The 22,248-nt window shown below is 42.9% G+C and overlaps 1 protein-coding gene across 1 annotated transcript; it reads right to left on the reverse strand.

Annotated features, from left to right (window-relative positions):
- Window positions 1–15,159: 15,159 nt before the first annotated feature.
- On the reverse strand, window positions 15,160–21,902 carry LOC132350684 (myosin-8-like). Its single transcript, XM_059900036.1, is given in 10 exon segments — window positions 15,160–15,432; window positions 16,437–16,532; window positions 17,093–17,176; window positions 17,178–17,201; window positions 17,386–17,559; window positions 17,869–17,994; window positions 19,603–19,797; window positions 19,887–20,195; window positions 20,974–21,098; window positions 21,734–21,902. Coding segments are annotated over 10 exon segments (1,386 nt in total). The 5' UTR covers window positions 21,837–21,902; the 3' UTR covers window positions 15,160–15,282.
- Between the last annotated feature and the right edge of the window lie 346 nt (window positions 21,903–22,248).

The raw sequence follows: 22,248 nt of genomic DNA on the forward strand, positions 1-22,248 counted from the left end.
AAATGTATTATATATTATCTTGATTTATTTAATCTAGTATCTTGAATAGACTTCAACTTTTCCTTGATCATTCAGGGGCCTGGGAGGTGATGTAATAAAGTCGTCAGGGATATTATAGTTTCTTCGCGGATGTTACCCTGCACTAATTGTTCCTAGGTTGCAATGAATTTTTGTGTCACCTTTCTAGTTTTTATATCTACACCTTCACGGCAAGGTACTCAGCTGTATTCTGTCTGTGGTTAGTGTGTTTGCCTCTGTGAGCCCAATCTTCCTTTTTCTAATCTGCTATAGAATGGGAAACAGATGAGCAAGCTAAAGGAAAAAACAAACAAACAAAAGGAGTCATAAGTTCCATGGGAAGTTCTAGAAGTCCTAATGGAAATACATGGTGTTTGTGACAACTCTTATGGTTGCTCGGGGTTGTTTTTTGGCTGAAACATAAGTAATGTTTGACTATGTAGGAATTACCATACATTTTAGAAGTTAGAGCCATTTACAGCAATACAGCCTGACTTGTTTATGTTGTATATGATCAATGTGTACTGAATTATACTCAATATTTTGTAATAACCTATAATGGAATATAATCTGAAAACAATAAAACTGAGTCACTTTTCCGTACACCTGAAACTAACACAATACTGTAAATCAACTATACTTCAATTCAAAAGAAAAAAAGATTCTCTAGTCTTCCAGTGGGTAGTCTCATATAGGTGAGGCATTTCCAAGGAGAGTTTGCATTAGTCAAAATGAAATTGTGGACAAAGGAGAAACAGATAGGAATAGGACTCCCACGTAGCATTTTCCAAAGTAGATTTGACAGAATGCTGATTCTGAGAGAAACTGTGAAATAAAAGGTCCCGTGGCTAAATGAGTTCAGGAAATGTGACCAACTCTATTCCCTGTTGTTGGAGATTCACCATAACTACTAGCATGTTAAGGGGCCTGAGAAGCCTTTCAGTAAAAAAATATGAAGAAATTTTTGTACCTGGTGATCTGATGTTGGAACACCATCTTACTCCCTGCTTGAGAAAACAAGAGGAGAAAGCTGAAGGCTGCAATCCACAGAGAACTTGTCTCATTCTTAGTACCATTTGGCCCAGGAGAAAGCAACAGAAAGTGATCAGGCATAAACACAGCTGCTTTTATCCAAGGGACAGTCTTTTGTATGTAACAGATGCTCAGTAGATTTTGTTCCTGTGTATAAATGAATAAGGACGATTCATGGGGAATCTGTGTTGAAAGAGGGCTGAAGTGATAAGGCAGAAAAGAATGGAATCAGACTCAGTCTCACTTAATAGTAATAGTTTATATTTATTAAGAACTCACTACGTGTCAGGCTTTATCCATATTGGCTCACTTAAGCATCATAATAGTTTTGTGGGGTAGATGCTAACATCATTCCCATTTTATGGCTGAAGAAATTTGGGCCACTGAGAGTTTAAATAAACTGCCTAAGGCCACACAACTAGTAAGTGGCAGAAATGGGATTCAAATCCTCTCTGGCTCTAGAGCCAATGCCTATAAACTTTCACTTTTGCAAGCTCATCACTTTTGAGTGCTGGCAATGGGGAAAGGAGATATGAAATAGGGACATTGCTCCAAAGGAGGAGATAATGGACATGGGAAGAGAGTACATAGACACGAAAAGACAAATTACTTTTCCGAGGTTAAGTGCCAAGATGAGTGAGATGCACAGTGGACTAGATGTATGGACAAGGTATTTAAAACCCGTAAGGTATGTTGTGTACGTAAAATATTCTCAGAATTGTTATTAATGATAATGATACTGCTTTGGAGGAGATATCTGAAGGGGATGGTGACTGTGGAGATAATAATAATAATAAAATAATAATAATAATGCTTTTTGTAGTTCTTTCCAGTTTACATAGCACTTTTGTATATTTTATTATGTTTATTTTTCTTTGCTAGCCTTAGGGGGTTATACTGTTTATATTCTTATTATTCCCATTGTCCATATGGGGAACTGAGGCCTAAGGGAGTTAAGTGATTGACCAAAAGGCCCCACAGCTAGTAGGCAATGGAGCCAGAATTGGAATCCCAGGTTGCTGATTCCAAAGCCTCGCCTTTTCCTCTATCCTCTACTCTCTCTTAAAGGAGGCAGATTTTAAGAGTACAGGGAGGAGGTTCCAGGCTTAGGGAACGTAGGGATTGTGGTTAGAAACAAGACTTCCCAGGGTGTGTTTCAGGAAGGTGGAATGGGCAAGCCTGGATGGAAGGGTTGGGGGTAACACGGAGGTGAGGCTGGAGAAGTGGGCTGGGCTTGTCTGTGATGGGCTCCCAATGCCCATGGAAGGAGTCAGGACATTATTCTGAGATCATTGGGGAAGCTTTCAAGGTTTTAAGCAGAAAAGTGAACGTGTGTGTGTGTGTGTGTGTGTAGACACACACATATATCTGAAGATTAGTATAGAACTGATGGTAGGATATAATGGAGAGGGAGAACCTGAGGTCCTAGAACCACTTAGCAACTATTTAGAAAATCTTGGTGTACAACTTGCCAAGATGATTATACAGGCTCTGATATGATTTATGGGAGTAGGTGGGCAGTTAGAATTAACCCCTGGATGACCCTATAAATTCAGATGTGTGTTAAAATTCTCCATAGCACCAGAGGGCTGGCTTTCCCAGTGATTGTCCCCTGGTATCTCCGGGTCCATCCCGTAGGTTCAAGAAGAGTATTGTGTGGGCTTGAAGTTGTCTGCCTCACTGTCCCTTTTAGGCCTGGCAAAAAGAGAACCTCAGGAGGTGAAAGGAATATGTTTCTCTCATTTAAGACCTCTCTGAGCTCTAGACTTATTATTATTATTTTTAACATTTATTTATTTATTTAGGCTGCTCCAGGTCTTAGTTGCGGCATGTGAGATCCTCTTTGTGGCATGCGGGATCTTTAGTTGTGGCATGCACGTGGGATCTAGCTCCCCGACCAGGGATCGAACCCGGGCCCCCTGCATTGGGAGCGCGGAGTCTTACCCACTGGACCACTGGGAAGTCCTCTAGACTTATTTTTCGAGGCCCTATCCCACATTAATATATTACAATCCTCTCAACATAATATTAAACATGCAAGTAATATCTATTTGCATTGAATATAAAAATAATCATGGTGTAAAATGAAGAGGGCCTTGATTAAGCAGTACAGAAATGAGATGTAAAAGGAAAGAGAAAACCCAAGGGATACCCTGAAGGCAGGATCCACAAGACTTTGATGATGCCGAGTTTGAGGAGGAAAAAGGAATCAGAGGATCCTACCTTTCATCCAGCCCTCATTGCAGCCTAGAAATCTAGGGGCATGATAGCTGCCCAGGAGAAATAGTGAAGGGGGGAAATAGGAATTTCGATTTTGGACAGATTGAGATTGAGATGATGGTGATATCCAGTTAAGTAGGTAGAGATAAGGATTCAAAGTTTACATACAGGAGACATTAAGACTGAAGATGTAGGTCTGTGAGTATGAGGGTGTCACCTGTATGCAGTTGATAGTTGAACTTATTAAGGAAGCTGGGTTCTCAGAGAAAGGCTGCATGTTGAGGAGGTGAGAGGCGGAAATGAAGACAAAAAGAGTGGAAAAAAAAAAAGGTTATTCTTCAGGTAAACAAATACCTGAGTGAGATCTTGCTGGAGTCAAAAGAGCCACGTGGATCCATATTTTACTTCTGTCATTTACTGCCATAAATGGCAAGTCCCATCACCTGTCTTCGCAGCTGTGATGTTTTCTCCTTCCGCTGCAAAATCAGAAACATAATTCTGTTTCTGCCCAAGTCATGGGGATAGTGTGGGGATCAAATGAGATACTGTCAAGACGTGGCTGTCTCCGCAGGCAGTCTCTTTCCAGCCAGTGCCAAACAGTATGCTTCAATCTGTATCAACCTTGACACAGACCTTGGCAAATAATCCACTAGCACAAAAAACATAAGTGAGCAATGCAGGCTTTACTGAAGATTTTGTAGAGCAGACTAGAAGAGGATTATATTACATCCCCTAAAGTATTCAGTTTCCATCAGCAATGACTTCCACGAAGTCCATTTTCCGTCACACTGATGCAGGTGGTTGATTTCCTTTCTTCCCCTGAGGTGTCTGCCCCACCCGTACGGGTACTCAGTTGTTCCTCTGTTACATGGGGCCCTTTAGCTCTGCCATTGACCTGCATGCCTACTCATCTGGTTACTCAACAAAATAAAAGTCCTCAAGTAAAGAACACCACTTTTATCCTTAGCAAGTTTGGTGATCACCTATTTTTACTCACATATTCCCCTTGGGAGCTTCATCTTTATCCCACCACTATGCCCTGTAGTCCCCAGCTCACACCCCACACCATCATTCCATCTCTCCCAACCCTGAGAGGAGTTGTGTCGATGAGGGTTTTCTCCAGTCTTGTTACAAAATCATTTTGTCAACTCTAAAGTGATGGGAACTTCATTATTAGTGTCAGAAGAAGTCAAGGGAGGTGGTATCTTCGAGAGGGTGGTATTTTCAAGAGAGAGGATATAGTAAAAAGCTCTACAGAGAAGATGGAGAAAAGGAGGACCATGAAAAGGGCATTGGGTCAGTCAGAGAGGTGATCCTGACATTAATGTCAGCAGGATGGTGGGGGTGGAAGCTTTGAAGGCAAGGATTAAGGAGTGAGCAGGTGTTAAGGAGGAGGAAAACATTTTCCTGATTTCCCCGGGAGCAAATCTCTCCACCAATCACTATATAAGGCACATTCAGAGGAAATGCAGATTTGGATGGAGAAAGCAGCAGCAGGGCCAAATAGAGAGGCTCAGGAAACAAGTGTAATCAAGTTCATTCCGCAGAGGGCTACTTGAGAAGAAAGGGCAGTTAATTGTGCTGATAGGAGGATCATCCCTTACCCATTACAACTATCTAAGAGCTATGTAACAGATGAAATTTCCAAAAGCAGCAAGAAGTTCCCCAGCCAGAAACAGAAATTTCTGGGCAAAAGTCACAGGACAGGTATATTAGTGAATGATACAAATTTATATTTAATCGCCTAATTAAAAATATTGAGTGAGAATATTAGATCCAGAACTAGAGGGGAACCTTGAATATTACCTAATCTAACCCTGATGTTACAGAATCAGAAACTGAGGTTCTGGACAGGTTACCTAATTAATGCTAATTAATTAGACAGTCCCCCTTCCCATTCTACTCTCAGATCCAAGAGCGCTAGTTCAGAACTCTTTCAAGTGCAATACATAAACTTCCATACTTCTGGCATTTCTTTCTTTTTTTTTTTTTTAATAAATGTATTTATTTACTTATTAAACTAATTAATTTATTTATTTTTTTCTGTGTTGGGTCTTCGTTTCTGTGCGAGGGCTTTCTCTAGTCACGGCGAGCGGGGGCCACTCTTCATCGCGGTGTGCAGGCCTCTCTTGTTGCGGAGCACAGGCTCCAGACGCGCAGGCTCAGTAGTTGTAGCTCACGGGCCCAGTTGCTCTGCGGCATGTGGGATCTTCCCAGACCAGGGCTCGAACCCGTGTCCCCTGCATTGGCAGGCAGACTCTCAACCACTGCGCCACCAGGGAAGCCCACTGCTGGCATTTCTACACTACAATTTTGCAAAGCAAAAAGTTGATGGGGGATTATCCAGAGAAATATTTAAACTGATTTTCCTTCAATCAGTGAGGACATAGATTTATCAGTTTTACAGGTTGGAAAACTGAGGCTTGGCAAGATTAAGTGACTAGTCATACAGCTAGTAAGTGGCAGAATGGGAGCTAGAACAAGTCTGGTTTGAATCCAAGTCCAGTTTGTGTTTTCACTACAAGACAGCTGTTTCTGGCTTTGCAAGATCCTGTTAAGACACTAACGCTCTCAGAATTATACATGCTTCTCAGAATTACACGCAAACGAGGCATCCTTCTCTGAAAATATCATGGAGAGAGTGTGTGCATGGCCTGGGAACATTGTGTTCAGAGAAGAAATTCTACCAGTTAGGTCTGTCCAGTAAACTGGAGACTTTCTTATCTGGACTCATAATCTTGACTGATGCCTGTGAGACTTAGGGTCCATGTCATTTGCCCTTTTTTGTCTAGTAGTTGTATTTTTGTTGTTGGTTTCTTCAGTGCTTAAAGCCTCATTAGAACTAAGAAACGCGTGATCAGTTACTTTTAATTTCAACTGTTGGGGTATGAAACAACATAGCCTAAAAAAAAAAAAAAAGATTTTATGCCCTTGGCTAGGCATAGCCCAAATGCATATTTACATTGTTAAGAGCTGCATGATAATGTAGTGACTAAGAGTGGACTTTGAGAGTCAGAATACTGAGGTTCAAATCCTGACTTCACTATTTAAACTATTTGAATTTGCGCAACTTATTCTACTTTTCTGAGCCTCAGTTTCTTCATCTGTATAATGGGGATAATAACAATACCTAACTCATGGGGTTCTTGTGACAACTGAGTTAATAAATGCATGATAGGCTACTTTTTGAAAGTGACATGGAGTGGGTGAGGCCATGTCAACAGCAGAGCCTGAGACTTAGAAGCCAGGAACTTTCTCTAGAGAATGTACCAACCATTGCCTGTGCCAGAGGGCTCTGGAAGCCAGGACAGCATCTTCTATGTTGTTCTTTCACCTCTTTTTTGTTGCTGTTTGGTAAGGCCCATCAGCTGACCACAGCCTCACTACTGGCCATCCAGCCCTCCCATTCTACCCACTACATATAGCCAATTTCCTCTCCAGATGGCCCAGAACACTCTTAAGTCACTGCCACCCCCCACCCCCACCCCCTCATTCCACACACAACAATAAAACAAGACGAGGAAGATGGAGCCTAGATACCTCAAAGCAGGGTGACCAACCTTCCTAATTTGCTTGGAATTGAAGAGATTCCTGAGACTTCAGTTTTAAAATCAGGACAATCCTGGGCAAACCCAGATAAATTTATCACCCTACCCAAAAGGTGGTTGGGGGTATGATGGCAAAATCCTCAAACTTGACCAAGATGGGGCTAGATGGAACCAGCTTGAGATCTCTCACAAAACCAGGATGGTGCTGAAATTCACATATGGAATTGTTAATTTTGAAGCTGTAATGCACAGAGCCGGTAACAGGGAACATGCACGTATTCAATTGTTTATTCATCAGACATTCATTGAGGGCTTACTACATGCTGGGAAGATTTTAAGCACTAGGGAACAGAACAGGCAAAGTCTCTGCCCTCATGGAAACTCTATTCTAGTGTGTGTGTATGTGGGGACAGACAACAAACAAACAGATATCAAATGTCAATTAGTGATAAATTCTCTGAAGGAAAGGAAAATTAGGATAAGGAAACAGTGGCTGTGTGGGTTTGAAATGGATCAATCAGGATAAGTTTCTCTAAAGAGATGATATTTGAGCACTTAGAGGAAGAGCAAGCCAGGAGAATATCAACGGGGCACAGTATTCCAGGCAGAGGAAACAAATGCAAAGGCTCTGGGAGGGGAACTTGCCTGCACAGGAAGAGAATAAAGGCCAGTAGGGCAGGGATGAAAGGAGCCAGGGATACAGTAGCAAGGAATGAAGTGGCAGAAGCGGCTAGGGGCCAGATGCTTAGAGCCTTGCAAACTAAGGTAAGGATTTAGGGTTTTAAATGCCAGCTGTTATTATAAAGGTAACGCTATTCTTCCATATTCTCTGCTGAGCGTTGGCTCTGTTATCTGCTGTTTTTCTACGCAGCTTTGCTTCACTCTGTCAAACAAAACGTTTAGCTGCTCTTCATTTAGCAAATGGCTTATAAACACACCGTTGCAGGCATTGGGGATTAGAAGTTGGTTCTCTCAAACAGCTTACCATCTAGTTCGGGGAGGGTGGGTGGATCACAGTATTGAAAACACGTGAAAAAATCAGCAGCCATGGACTTCCAAGGAAACAGCCGGTAACTACCGAGAAGAAAGGCGGTTTCAATTTCCCAGAGAGGTGAGGAGTTGCTTCCGGTGGGCCCCGGGGCATCATGGGAGGGGTGTGCCCCGGGGCATCATGGGAGGGGTGCGCCCCGGGGCATCATGGGAGGGGTGCGCCCCAGGGCATCATGGGAGGAGTGCGCCACCGGGGAAGGAAAGGCTGGAAGTGATTCCGCCAGTGTTGGGACGAGCCTGGAGATGGTGAGGGGCCCTGGCCGGTGAGTGTACGTTTGGAGTTTGTGAGAGAGGCAGGAGTTTCTCGTCAGCTCCGCGATTCCAGAGCTTAACTGTGCGTGTGGTGGGAGGGTGTGAAGCCGGAAGTGGCGAGGGAATTCGAACCCCTGGCTCTTGACGTGACTGGGCCGCAAGGAAATTTCTGAAAATTCTCAAATCGACAAATTCCATTTGAAGTTTTTCAGTACGTTTAAAGGCATTTTATTACATTGCATATACATGTACTTATGTAATATATAGGGCTAAATCCATTTTTGGGTACTAAAAACTGTGGATATCAATAGAATTATTTTTCAGAATATACCGGAAAAAAATATGATTCTGTTGCTCCAAAGATACCACCTTTCCCATCCATCCTCTTAACAACATTTTTCATAATTTGAGGGCTCCCCCTGTGTTGTACCTCAGTTTCCCCGAGAGAGAGCCATAAGCCGTTGTTTCTGTGAGGAGCTGAGAAAATAGCCCGCCCTCTTGGGAAGGTCAGGCTACTATAATATAAGAAAAGCCCTGTTTTGGGTGTGTTCCCCAAGGGGAATGTTTTTCTCCTTCATCAGCGAAGAGGCTTTCTTTTTCTCTCGTGGGCTCCGGAAGCAGCATCTTGGTGGCGCTTGGAGCCAGGAGGGAGGAATCAGGCTGGTAAATTCCATCCTTAAGGAAGTAAGGTTCTTTGCATCTGCCCACAGCTGATTCTTCAGCTTCCCACTTAGGAAAATGGGACCGACTAAGTCCGCAGTGAAGGTGCCTGGGGACACTGGTGTCAATGTAACATGTGCCCAAACCTCTGTCACAGCCAGGAGGCAGAATTTAAGTTTGCTCACCGACAGCTGCTGTGTTAGCCCTGGAATGGTAATGCTTATGGAAAACTGGGCTGAAAGGCAACAGCTTTTAGTAGTTGTGCTAATGGTCTCGTCCATCAAATGACCCTCTCCTCTTCACCTTTCTCTTGTCAGTTATACCCATGTCTTTGATGAGAATTGGGTGTGAAGTCCTCTTAAGAAGCACGTTCCTTTTATTTATTGTATTTAAAAAATACGAGCCTTTAAAAAAATTCCCAAAGTGAGGTACACATTGTAGAAAGATTGAAAAACATAATCAAACATACTGAAGGAAAAATTTAAATCACTCCTAAGATTTTAGCATAGAAGTAATCTCTACCGGAGTTTGGATTAAGTCCTTTTACACTTTTTTTTATGTTTGTAAATACACACACAGTTTTGTTTTTTTTTTTTTTAAACACGTGCTTTAAACAAATACACAATTAGGGTATCAGCCTGTAAGCATGGTTTTGTATTCTGCCTTTGCAACTTAACAGATTATGGGAAATTTTACCATGATATTAACTCTTCTTCTACATCATGATTTTTACTAGTTACATATCGTTCCATCCTATGACTGTACTCAGTTTTCTATTTTGGGGCACTTAGGGTGCGCTAATTTTTTTTTCTTTTAAATATTCCTGTAAACATATGTGTGCATATGTTTATGCATATCTTGACGATATTTATAGAATAGACTTTCTGGGCAAAGGGTACGACTGTTTTAAGGTTTGCAGTAGTACAATGCCTGTTATTAGAGTCTCCACAGTAGTGATGTGGCATAAGAAAACAATAAGTATTCTCTAATGATCGTTACGGAGCCCAAGCTCATATTGCTTGCCGCACAACAGGTCAACAAATCGAGAGACGAGTGGTTGGGGCAAGGAATAGTGACTTTATTCGGAAAGCCAGCAGACCGAGAAGATGGTGGGCTAGGGTCCTCAGGTAAGATGGGCTAGGACCATCTTCCCCGAGGTAGAATTCAGGCTTTTTTTATACTAAAAGGGGAGGGAGTGTTGTTAGCTGTTGCAAACTTGGTGTCGGAATCCTTTGTTCTTGTAGCTGTCCACTTAGGTCAGGTCATGCTGTTCCTGTAAACCTCCCAACAAGACAAACGTTATTCTCTGTTCTGCAACTTTTTATCTCTCTATGAATGGAAAAGTGTTACACCTGTAAAGGCCAGAGCCTTGAGAATTGGCTATCCTGTATATTTCAGGCTATAGGCAACATTACGTTGTAGCAAAAACAAAGTACAAAGGTTAAAGTAAAAGAAACAGATCTGATATGGAGTCAGTTTTGTTATTCCCTAGTACATGAGCCTACTGATTATCAGGTGTTGTAAATATGCAATAGTCAGTGCAACATGACTGCAAAATAAAATGACAAATACTGCAAAATTTTCAGAATTTAATGAAGTTGATGAAAGTGGTATTAGAAACCTGCTTAAATTTTGCAAAGCCACTGGCCAGGGTGATGCAGCAGCACTGAACTAGTTAATAATTATAAAATTCTGAACATGGACAATGATGATCCAATAAGTGCTTCAAGGGAGTGAGTTTAGGATCAAAGGATTAGGAAGACCCTTAAAATATCAATGAAGACATCATACAGTTTTTGCAAAAAAGGGCATTCTTTATGATTGCATTGCAAAAGTTAAACATAAAGGGTGCCACATCATACAAGATTGTGAGAAGGATGTTCCTTTCCTCCCAACTCCAACATTGATTCATTCTTTGTTCTAAGAATTAACAGAGATGCAGTTGTAACGTAAATCTTGTGAAGTATAAGAGAAAATAAATTTATTTCAGTGGTTCTGACTTGATTTTTATGATAAAATCCCAATCAGACTTTTTCCCCACAATTTACTGTGTAATTTTGGACTTCATTTTAATTAATTTCGATTCACCTTAAGTGGTTGTTTTCTGAGGTACATGATTGTTGATGTAGAAAATCCCAAAGAATTTCCCCCCAAACTCAGAACTATGAAGTGAGTTCAGTAGGGTTTCAGGGTATAACATAAACATACAAAAATCAGTTGTATTTCTTTAGGCTGTATGCTAGCAGTGAACATGTGGACACCAAAATTAGAAATACAGGGACTTCCCTGGTGGCGCAGTGGTTAAAAATCTGCTGGCCAATGCAGGGGACACAGGTTTGATCCCTGGTCCGGGAAGATCCCACACGCCATGGAGCAACTCAGGTCGTGCACCACAACAACTGAGCCTATGCTCTAGAGCCCGAGAGCCACAACTACTGAAGCCCGTGTGCCTAGAGCCCGTGCTCCACAACAAGAGAAGCCACCGCAGTGAGAAGCCTGCGCATCGCAATGAAGAGCAGCCCCCGCTCGCTGCAACTAGAGAAAGCCTGCGTGCAGCAACAAAGGCCCAATGCAGCCAAAAAAAAAAAAAAAACAAGAAGTACAATGCAATTTACAATTACTTAAAAACAAAAAGAAAGAAAAAGAATTTAGGTGTAAATCTAACAAAACATGTACAGGACTTGTATGCTGGAAACTGTAAAACAAGGAAGACAGAAATTGAAGACGATCTGAATAAATGGAAAAACATACTTTATTCACGAATTGGAAGAATCAATATAGTAAGCTAATTTTCCCCAAACTGGTAAATAGATTTAATGTAATTCCTATCAAAAATTATAACTCTGGCTTTAAAGTTGGACATACAGTATCCTAATTATTATTTTCCCAAAGCACTATAATTGTAGTATTTCCCCCAATGAAAAATTTTAACAGCTTTATGGGGATATAATTGATGTATAACGAACTGTACATATTTAAAGAGTCTCGACATATGTAGACACTGTGACACCATCATCTGAATCAAGATAATGAACATGTCCATCACCCGCAAAGTTTCCTCCTGGTCCTTTGTAATACATCCTACTGTCCTTCTGTGCCTCCCATAAATCCTGCCTCTCTATCCCTAGGCAACCACTAGTCAGCTTTCAGTCACTATAGATTCATTTTTTTTTCCCTAGAATTTTATATAAATGGAATAATAGAGTCTACACTTTTTTGGTCTGGCTACTTTCCATCAGCATTATTATTTTGAGATCCATCCATGTTTTTGTGTGTGTTAATAGTTTATTTTTATCATTTTTAAAAAAAAATTATTTATTTTATTATTTTATTTATTTATTGTTTCTGGCTGCATTTGGTCTTCGTTGCCGCGGCCGGGCTTTTCTCTGGTTGCGGCGAGCTGAGGCTACTCTTCGTTGCGGTGTGCGGGCTTCTCATTGCGGTGGCTTCTCTTGTTGTGGAGCACGGGCTCTAGGTGCGTGGGCTTCAGTAGTTGTGGCTCTCGGGCTCTAGAGCGCAGGCTCAGTAGTTGTGGTGCATGGACTTAGTTGCTCCACGTCATGTGGGATCTTCCTGGACCAGGGCTCGAACCCGTGTCCCCTACATTGGCAGGCGGATTCTTAACCACTGCGCCACCAGGGAAGCCCAATAGTTTATTTTTTATCATTTTGTAGTATTACATTATATGGATTTACCATAATGTGTTTATCCATTCACCTGTTAATGGCCATTTGGGTGGTTTTCAGTTTGGGGCTATTACAGATAAATATGCTGTGAATATTTGTGTGGACATACGTTTTCATTTCTCTTGAGTAAATACCTAGAAGTGGAACGACTGGAACAAATGGGTAATTTCTTAACTTTTTAAGAGACTGCCAAACTATTTTCCAAAATGGTTATGCTGTTTTACATGACCACTAGCTGGTGTGAGAGGTCCAGTACCTCCACCTCTTGGCCAACACTTGGACTTTTAGTCATTGTAATAGGTGTGTTGTGATATCTCATTATGTTTTAATTATTAGTCCCCTAATGATTCATGATGAGCATTTTTCATGTGCTCTGTGTATATCTTCTTTGGTGAAATGTTTGTTTAAATCTTTTGGTTCTTTAAAAATTGGGTGATTTGTTTTCTTTTTAGTGAAGATATAGATTTCTGTATGTATTCTAGACACAAGTCCTTTATCAGGGGTATAATTTGCAAATACTTTTTCTCAGTCGGTGGCTTGTCCTTTCATTCTGTTTAACAGTGTTTTTCAAAGTGCAGAAACTGAATTTTGATGAAATCCAGTTTATCAATTTTTTCTCTCATGGCTTGTGCTTTTGGTGTTGGCATCTAAGAAATCTTTGTGTAAACCAAGGTCACAAAGATTTACTCTTATGTTTACTTCTAGAAGTTTTTGTGATTCTACTTGTGGTTTCCTCTTTGATCCAAAATTTAATTTAGGAGAGTATTTTGAATTTTTTTGTTTTAAACTGTTATTAATTTTAGACATTTTTGCGATTGAGGCCTGTGCAGTTTATACTGTAAAGGAGTGAGGCTGATAGGGGTTGGGAGGCAAGGGAGTGTGGATGGTAGAAGGTGGAAGAGGGACAGGAGTGCATAAAGTACAATTTTTGTCTAGATTGCATTTTTGTTCTACTGCTTCCTCTCTTTCTAGATACCAAACTCCTCATGTTTATACTGCACTAAATCTATCTTGTTTTATTCTTCCTCTTTTCATAAGTCCTTTCTCTCTCTCTCTCTCACCCACTCATCCATCCAATCTGTCAGAAAACCCTATGTGCGCCACCTTCACAGTACATCTAGAATCCATCTGCTTCTCGTCATCTCCCAGTGCCTATCTCTCTGGTCTAAGCCACTGTCATTTTTTATCTTTTATTTTGCAGTAGGCTCCTAACTGGTCTCACAGTTTCGACCTCTGCCCCCTTCAGTGTATTCTCAATGCAGCAGAGTGATTCTTTTTTTTTTTTTTTTAAAGCCTTATTTATTTATTCATTTTGGCTGTGTTGGGTCTTCTTTGCTGCGCACGGGCTTTCTGTAGTTGCGGCGAGAGGGGGCTACTCTCCCTTGCGGTGCAGAGGCTTCTCATTGCGGTGGCTTCTCTTGTTGTGGAGCACGGGCCCTAGGTGTGAGGGCTTCAGTAGTTGCAGCATGCGGGCTCAGTAGTTGTGGCTTGCAGGCTCTAGAGCACAGGCTTAGTAGTTGTGGTGCATGGGCTTAGTTGCTCCGCGGCATGTGGGATCTTCCAGGACCAGGGCTCGAACCCGTGTCCCCTGCATTGGCAGGCAGATTCTCAACCACTGCGCCACCAGGGAAGTCCCCAGAGTGATTCTTTTAAAATGTGTGTTAATATCACTCCTCTGCTCAAAACACTCCAAAGACTTCCCATCTCACTCTGAGTGAAGAAAAAAGTCCTCAGGTGGCCCTGAAGCCCTACATGATCCCTGGGGTCCCAGGTTCCTCTCTTATGCCGTGACTATCTTGCTCATTCTCCTCTAGCCCTGCTGGCCTCCTTCCTGTCCCTGGGCCATGCCAAACTGCCCCTGCCTCAGGGCCTTTGCATTTTCTTTTGTTCCCTCTGCCTGGAATACTCTTGCTTCCTTCAGGTCTCAGCTCAAATGTGTTTTTCTTAGAGAGGCCTTGCTTGACTCCTCTCTACATAGTACTAACTGCCTCCCTCTTACTTTTTTTATTTCTCATGAGCACTTACCTGACACATTACGCAGCTTCTTATTTTTTTTGTAGATCTTTTTACAAAAATTTTATGTTGGAGTGTAGTTGATTAACAATGATGTGTTAGTTACAGGTGTACAGCCGAGTGATTCACTTATACCCATACAAGTATCCATTCTTTTTCAAATTCTTTTCCCGTTTAGGTTATTACAGAATACTGAGCCGAGTTCCCTGTGCTATACACTAGGTTCTTGTTGATTATCTATTTTAACTATAGTAGACACAGCTTCTTATTTGTTGACTGCCTTTCTTTCCTTGCAGAATATAAGTTCCCAGAGGGAGGGAACTATGCTTTGTTCACTGCTATTCCCATAGTACTGAGAGCAGGGCCCGGCGCATAGTAGATGCTCAGTAACCACCTGCGGAGTGGGTGCATGAGTGTGTCCTGTCTGAAGGCGTAACCTCAGTGAGTGGTTTCCTTAGTCATTTGTAACAGTCTAGAGAGACTTAATAAAATTACGTCCAGTAAAAGGTAATTGTGTGTGTGTGTGGTGGAGCTGGAGATGGGAAAGGGGATGCGGGGTGGTGAGGGAGGTACAGATATTGAATGTTCCACAAAGCCATATATAATGTTAGAATAATAATAGCTAGGTGAGAACTGTGTTTGAGAATAAGTAATTTTGGAAGTAAATGAGTCTGGTTCAGTTTATCAGTTCACTGTAGTTTTTATTTATTCAACATGAGGAGAAAAACATCACAAAGCAAGTGACCCAAAATGGCACATTTTGTGCATTTCTTCAGCCCCTTGGCAGCATCAGGCAGATGTGTTCACTCTGCACTGACTTGTGTGTGAATCTCCCGGCTCTTCACCCGCAGCTTGTTGACCTGGGACTCGGCAATGTCAGCCCGTTCCTCGGCCTCCTCCAGCTCGTGCTGGAGCTTGCAGAATTTGTCAAGATTAGCATTGGATTGTTCCTCCTAAGAATAAAGTTGTGAGAGTTAGACTTTGTGGTTCTCATTGCACTTGTCACAAACAGGATTATTTCCTCAACTCAGATATTTCCTTCTTACGGTTTGTTTGTCATATCTGATTTCAAATCCAGACAGAACTTGTAACTTCAGTTACATTTTTTACTCTAAAGAATGAAAGAAGAAATAGTTTGAAATGGAAGAGACGAGCTCATTATGTCAAACCCATGTATACGTGCAGTCTATTTACGATGTATGGACTGAGTGGAAAGGAGGAAGAGACCCATGTGCGCTCGCTCACAGAGGTTAGACAGTAAATGTAAGGTCAAATTCTGACTTTGGGAAAATCCCAGTTGAAGTGTTTTTGCCATATATTTTAACTCTGGTATACAGAGACGCTGCGGGTGGGGGGATGGGGATAGGAAGAAATTATGCCCTTTGTTGGTTGCACTTACTACCATTCGTGCCTCTCCCTTTCGTGTTCCCTTTTCTTACCTCTTACCCACTACATTGTGTCTGGAAGAGTGGGGAACAACCAGGAAAAGTGAAGCTGGAGAATCTCCCAACACATCCTAATTTGCTACAGCGAATGTGCAGGGATAAGTCCCTGCTGATGACAGTGGTAGTGAGGGAAGGAGTCAGCTGGGGTAAAATATTTCTGTTTGGCTTTTGGGAACAATTGATTTTGTGCATTTCTAGAGGGAGAGGGATATTTATCATGGTGTTAGATTTTCTGCTGGATATTCTTTGCAGCTATCAAGTAAGGTGGGTTATTTGGAATTTTCTTTTTTTCCCCCAACCCCTACAAATTGCTTAATAATAAAAATATCTCGTCTTGAGGTCTTATTCTATAATTAGGATTTGGGGGTAAATTCATATTTATATCCTCTCTCTTAAAATAAGAATGACATATTCTTACTTGGTCTCTTTCTTTCTCATTAACACATTCTCTTAATATACTTTCTACCCCCAACGAAGTTTTCTTCTTCCCTCAAGGGCTTAAAGATACTTACAGCCTCCTCAGCTTGCCTCTTGTATGATTTCACCTTTGCCTGTAATTTATCTACCAGGTCTTGCAGCCTGAGAACATTCTTGCGGTCTTCCTCAGTCTGGAAGTTTGAAAAAAATGGTCTGCATTGAATCCAACAAAATCAACCCACTACAGGTGGTGAAGTAAATCACTTTGATATGATGGCAGGTGGGCCTGGGGTAAATGTGGTCAACTCTGAGGCTTCCTTCATAGTATTAACAGTAGCCACTCTTGTTAAATGTCCACTGTGTGCAGGCACTATATTGGAGAGTTATACACGTCTCTAATCCTTACCTCCCTACTCTGGTGAGTAGATGTTTTTATTCTATTTTACAGGTGATGAATTAAGGTTGAGAGTGTTAGGTAACCTATCCGAGTTTAAAAAGTAAGAGGCCAAACTAGGACTAATACCAGTTTATCTGTCTTTGAAACCTGTATTCTTTCCTCACTTACACGATTTTCTAAAGGCCTTCCTGATTTTCCTAGCTTAGGAAAGGGTCTGTGATAGGTGATTGTGTCATTTGCCCCTTATGTATATCGAGTTAACATGTAGCTGTTTGTGAGTACCACATAGTCACCAGGTTTTCAATTTCCCTTTGTGCAGGAAGTCTGGATATTCTAGAAAGCTCTTCCCCTTACCTGGTAGGTGAGTTCCTTTACTCTTCTCTCGTGTTTCCGCAAACCTTTAACAGCCTCAGCATTACGTTTCTGCTCACTTTCAACCTACCTCTCCTTCAAGCTCACGTACCTACAATCAAGAAAGATACTTATATAGTCAGTCTTGGGGGATGTTAATTACCTCAGGACCTACTGACGATATTGGGTGGCTGTCCCCAGCCACAGGATAAGGATGGGAGTCAATATACAAGAAGAGAGAAGGATCGGGGAGTGCCGTTTTCACTTTCCGGATTCAGAGAGATTGAGAGACCCACCCTGGCCTCCAGCTTCTGGATGTACTTCTTGCCACCCTTCAGGGCCAGCTGCTCAGCCTCGTCCAGGCGGTGCTTCAGGTCCTTCACCGTCTGCTCCAGGTTCTTCTTCATCCGCTCCAGGTGGGCGCTGGTGTCCTGCTCCTTCTCTGTCAGCTCCTCGGCCATCATGGCCGCCTGGTTAAGTTCACAAGAGGCATCAGTGGGCCACCCACCCCTCCTATGCGGGCACACGGAGGGTGCTGTGAGGCTGGTACTAGGCACGCTGATGCTTTCCTCCTTGCCGCAGCCACCACTGATGCTGCATGGTTCCCCTCCCACTTTGCCTCTGCTGAGGCTCCGTCTCCTTCCGTCTCTCCGGGAAGCCACCACTGACTGAATGCAGGGGTGAGGAGAGGAAACCTACTTGCAGGTCCCAAAGGGGCGGCGTAGAAGCCCCTTTCTTATCTCCAGACAGCATCTCTGATAAGAAAGAATGGAGCGCACATCCTTGACATCCTTCTTGGCCTTCTCCTCTGCATTTTTGGACTCCTGGATAGACTTCTCCACCTCTGCCTGGCATTGGGCTATGTCAGCTTCCAGTTTTTTCTTGGTATTTATCAGGCACGTGTTCTACAAGAAAAATTAGATAAGAGGTTCGGGCTACATTTGGACACTCACAACGATCGGAAGGGAGAGGGTTGGGTGGGGAAAGAAGTCAAGCTCGAGAACGTTCCATTTCTTATTTTTCACACAGGTGAAAAAAAATTAAAGAGACTTTCATTTTTGATAGACAGATATCCCAAAACAGGCCCGAGAATTGTACATAAAAGAATTGAGTAAATGATAAATGTGGACATTCAAATATTTGAGGAAGGATAAATTATTTAGTTAAAGGTGCTGGAACAAGGAAATGGTTGACATAACTATGTGAAATGAAAAATAATTCTCATGATCAAAACATTGTACAGAGTTGTTAGGATGATGACAAACGAGGAAACATTTGCAATGTGCATTACTGAAAAAATATTCCTTCCTTAATATGTAAAAAAGACAAATCATTAAGAAAAAAGGGCAAAAGTACAAATAGCTAAGACACACCAGAAGAAATACAAATAGCCAACAAATACGACAAAATGTTCCACCTCATTAGTAATCAAAGAAATAAGAATTTTTAAAATGAGGCATTTTCAACCATAAAATCGGTGAAGATTAAAAAAAAATAATAATAGCTAAGCACTCTCACTTATTTTCCCCACGGGAGTAAAAATTGGGACAACTTTGTTAAAGACCAATTTACAACATATCATAAATGTCTTTGCTGTTTTGACCATGAATATATACTTCCAGGAATTTACTGACTTTTAGGAATATTAAGGAAATAGTAATCATGGATATATGTGAAAATTTAGTTATGAAGAAGTTAGTCATACAATCTTCTAATCATAAACATTTTTATTGGGAACAGTCTAAAAATATCCAACCGTAGAAGACTGATTAAATAAATGTGCCATAATACACAACTAAAATGGACTGCTTTTCTGCCATTAAAAAACTGTATCATAGAAAACTATTTTAAAATATAGAAATATGTTCACAAGACGTTGTTAAATGAAAAAAAGTTGCAAAAGGATTGATCACGTTTACAAAAAATATCATATTTATGTATAGACACAAGAGCCTAGAATAGGAGATCCCAAAATGCTAACAATATGGTTGGTATTCTTCTAGTTTTTTGGCTAATTCAAAAAATAGTTTTTAAAGCAAGGAATTTTGGGGGAATTCCCTGGCAGTCCAGTGATTAGGGCTTTGTGTTTCCACCGCGCGGGGCGCGGGTTCAATCTCTGGTTGGGGAACTAAGATCCCGTATGCCATGTGGTGTGGTCCAAAAAAATAAGAAATGAAACAAGGAATTCTTGAACTTTCCTGAAAGTAATTATTTCAAAAGACAATCCTAATTTTCTAAGCTTGCAGCTTAAATGTTACTGCCTCTGTGAAGCCTTTTCCAGCCCTTTTATGCAATAATTTGTCATGCCTTGCTCTGATTTCCCCATGATCTTTTATCTTCAGATAAAAGCTCAGCAATCTGTCCATCTAGAGCCCAAGTTATTCCAAGAACTAGGCCTAATGAAAGTTTGTCTTGACCGCTAGCCTGGAAGGAGCGGTGGGAACTCCTCTCCATCAAGCCTGGGTCCTGCCTGCCTCCAGGGTGGACCCAGAGTGGAGTGAGGACGGACACACGTGGGAGTGAAGGAGCTGCACGCGGTCGCTGGCCTCCAGCAGCTCGTGCTCCTCCAGCTTGCGGGTGCGCTCCGTCCGCGCCAGGGCCACCTTCCTCTCCTCCGGCTCCTCCAGCAAGAGGCCATTCCTGCGCTCCACGAGGGCCAGCTGCTCCTTGTGGTCCTCGCTGCTCCTCAGGGCGTCATCCAGATGCAGCTGGGAGTCGTTCACGAGAAACCAGTCGTGAGACCGGAGCCCAGGGCAGGCTGAGGTCCCGCCAGGTCCTCCAGGGGCCGTGCACTCACCTTGAGCTGGCTCTGGACTGAGCACAGGTGTTTCTGGGTCTCTGCCACCTGGCGGTTGGAGTGGCCCAGCTGAATCTCCATCTCACTGAGGTCTCTCTCCATCTTCTTCTTCAGCCTCAGAGCAACATTCCGGCTCCAGATCTCAGCATCCAGCACGCTTTGCATGGCCTTTGCTGCCCGCTGGCTCTTTCTTTTCAGCTGCTGGATTTCTTCTTCCTTCTCAGTGATCTTGCGGTGAAGCTCAGATTTCAGCTGGTTCAACTCTAGCTGGACACGCAAAATCTTGCCCTCTTCATGCTTCAAGGAACCCTGATAAAAGTAAAGGAGTGATTGGGATTGCCGGGGGCAGCCACCTTCTTGAATGAGGTTTTTCATCCCCATTAGGATAAAAAGGGTATTATTAGGCTCATTTTACAAATAAATAGAACAGTACTCAAAAAGGTCAAACAGTTTGCTCCCAAATTGTTACTAGTAATGAAACTAGAACTGAAGCTTTGTTGTTAACAATCTTATGTCTTGAGAAGGACAGAGCATCGTTTTCAATTAGTAAAAATTTTGATTACTGTGTCTTTTTAAATAGTGACCATAAGTCAGGAGCCAACCTCTGCTCAAAAAAGACAGAGAAAGACAGAGGAATTGCTCTCCTGTTATCCTGCATAGGGCAAATTTCCCTAGACCCTCTTAAGCATCTGCCCCTCACTGGCCACAGCTGGTGATAGCATCAGGATCCTGCACTCTTTGGACCACACAGAATTCCCAGCAGCCAAAGATGACCGTGTATAACTCTCTGTTAAAACTAAGGGATTCTGAGCTGGCTCTCAGGATGTTTGGTGATTGAGTTCTTGCTTTCTGAGAGGAAGACGTTGAGGACATAATGAACAAGCTTATTTATTCAATAGGAGAAATACGATGGACTAGAGAACACTCATGAGGCGAGGCAGCAGAGAGCAGCTGGTCCACCCCCAGGGCGGGGGTGGGGCTGGATTCTTCCCATTGGAGCCCCAGTGCCTCCTGCAGGAAGGGCCCCTGGGGGTGGTCTAGTCCCCTTCCTCAGCGCCCCGCCCTCCTTCACATCTCAGACACGTGCCTCCACCTCTTCCAGGGCAGCCTGGAGGTCTGACTTTTCTTGCTGCACTTGCTTCCTGGTCTTCTCCAATTCCTGAAGATTCTTGCTCATTTCCGCAATCTGCATGGTTAAGTCGGAAATCTCTTCTGCAAAGCACAAGCTTGATTTAGGCTGTTTTCACAGGCTCTGTCTGATAGCACCAGCATTTGCCAGGGAATTTGGGGATTGGTGATTCATTCATGACCTTCATATAGGAGAGGACAAAGACAGGGAAACCTTTCGGAGGAGGTGTCGACAAGACACAGGTGTGTGGCCTCACCTGAAGATGCAGAGGGAGGAACAACAGAACACATGTATGACCCTGAACCTTCACACGGTACACAAAAGGGTCACAGAGAGGACCGGGGGAGACTACTGTGGAGAAAACACAGAATCATGGTCTCAGAAATAGAAGGGGCTTTAGAGGCCATTGGGTCTGGTCTAGTTTTGTAGGACAGCGGTCTGAGATCCTAAGGGATCTAGTGACAGGATCAAGGACACAAAGCCATGTAGAGACAGAATCCATGGAAGATATGTTCTGTAGAAGAGCACGGAGCTTAGCAGCCCAGCGAAGCCTCTGTTCTCAAGAACAAGGCTTGGCTGTGACTATGCCTTACATTGGGGAAGTTTGGGTCCCAGGGTAAAGTGAATAGATGTGAGGAATTTGTGGGGCATCGGGAAGGAGGAGGCTGTGGCCAAATGGGGGAGTGGTGGCCAGAAGAGAAGGGGGGCTGTCACAAACCTGTGATAGGGAGAGAGCTGGGGGCTGTCACACCCCTGTGATGGGAAGACAGCTGGGGGCTGTCACATACCTGTGATGGGGAGACAGTTGGGGGCAGTAACATACCTGTAATGTGGAGATGGCTGGGGGCTGTCACATACCTGTGATGGGGAGAGAGCTGGGGGCTGTCACTCACCTGTAATGGGGAGAGAGATGGGGGCTCTCACTCACCTGGGATGGGGAGAGAGCTGGGGGCTGTCACACACCTCTGATGGTGAGAGAGATGGGGACTGTCAAACACCTGTGATGGGAAGAGAGCCAGTGGCTGTCACATACCTGTGATGTGGAGAAAATTGGGGCCTTCACATACCTGTGATGGGGAGAGAGTTGGGGGCTGTAATGCTCCTGTGATGCGGAGACAGCTGGGGGCCATCAGATACCTGAGATGGGGAGAGAGCTGGGGGTTGTCACTCACCTGTGATGTGGCGAGAGCTGGGGGCTGTCACACACCTGTGATGGGGAGAGAGATGGGGACT

Source organism: Balaenoptera ricei, chromosome 16, assembly GCF_028023285.1.
Source record: "Balaenoptera ricei isolate mBalRic1 chromosome 16, mBalRic1.hap2, whole genome shotgun sequence".
NCBI lineage: Eukaryota > Metazoa > Chordata > Mammalia > Artiodactyla > Balaenopteridae > Balaenoptera > Balaenoptera ricei.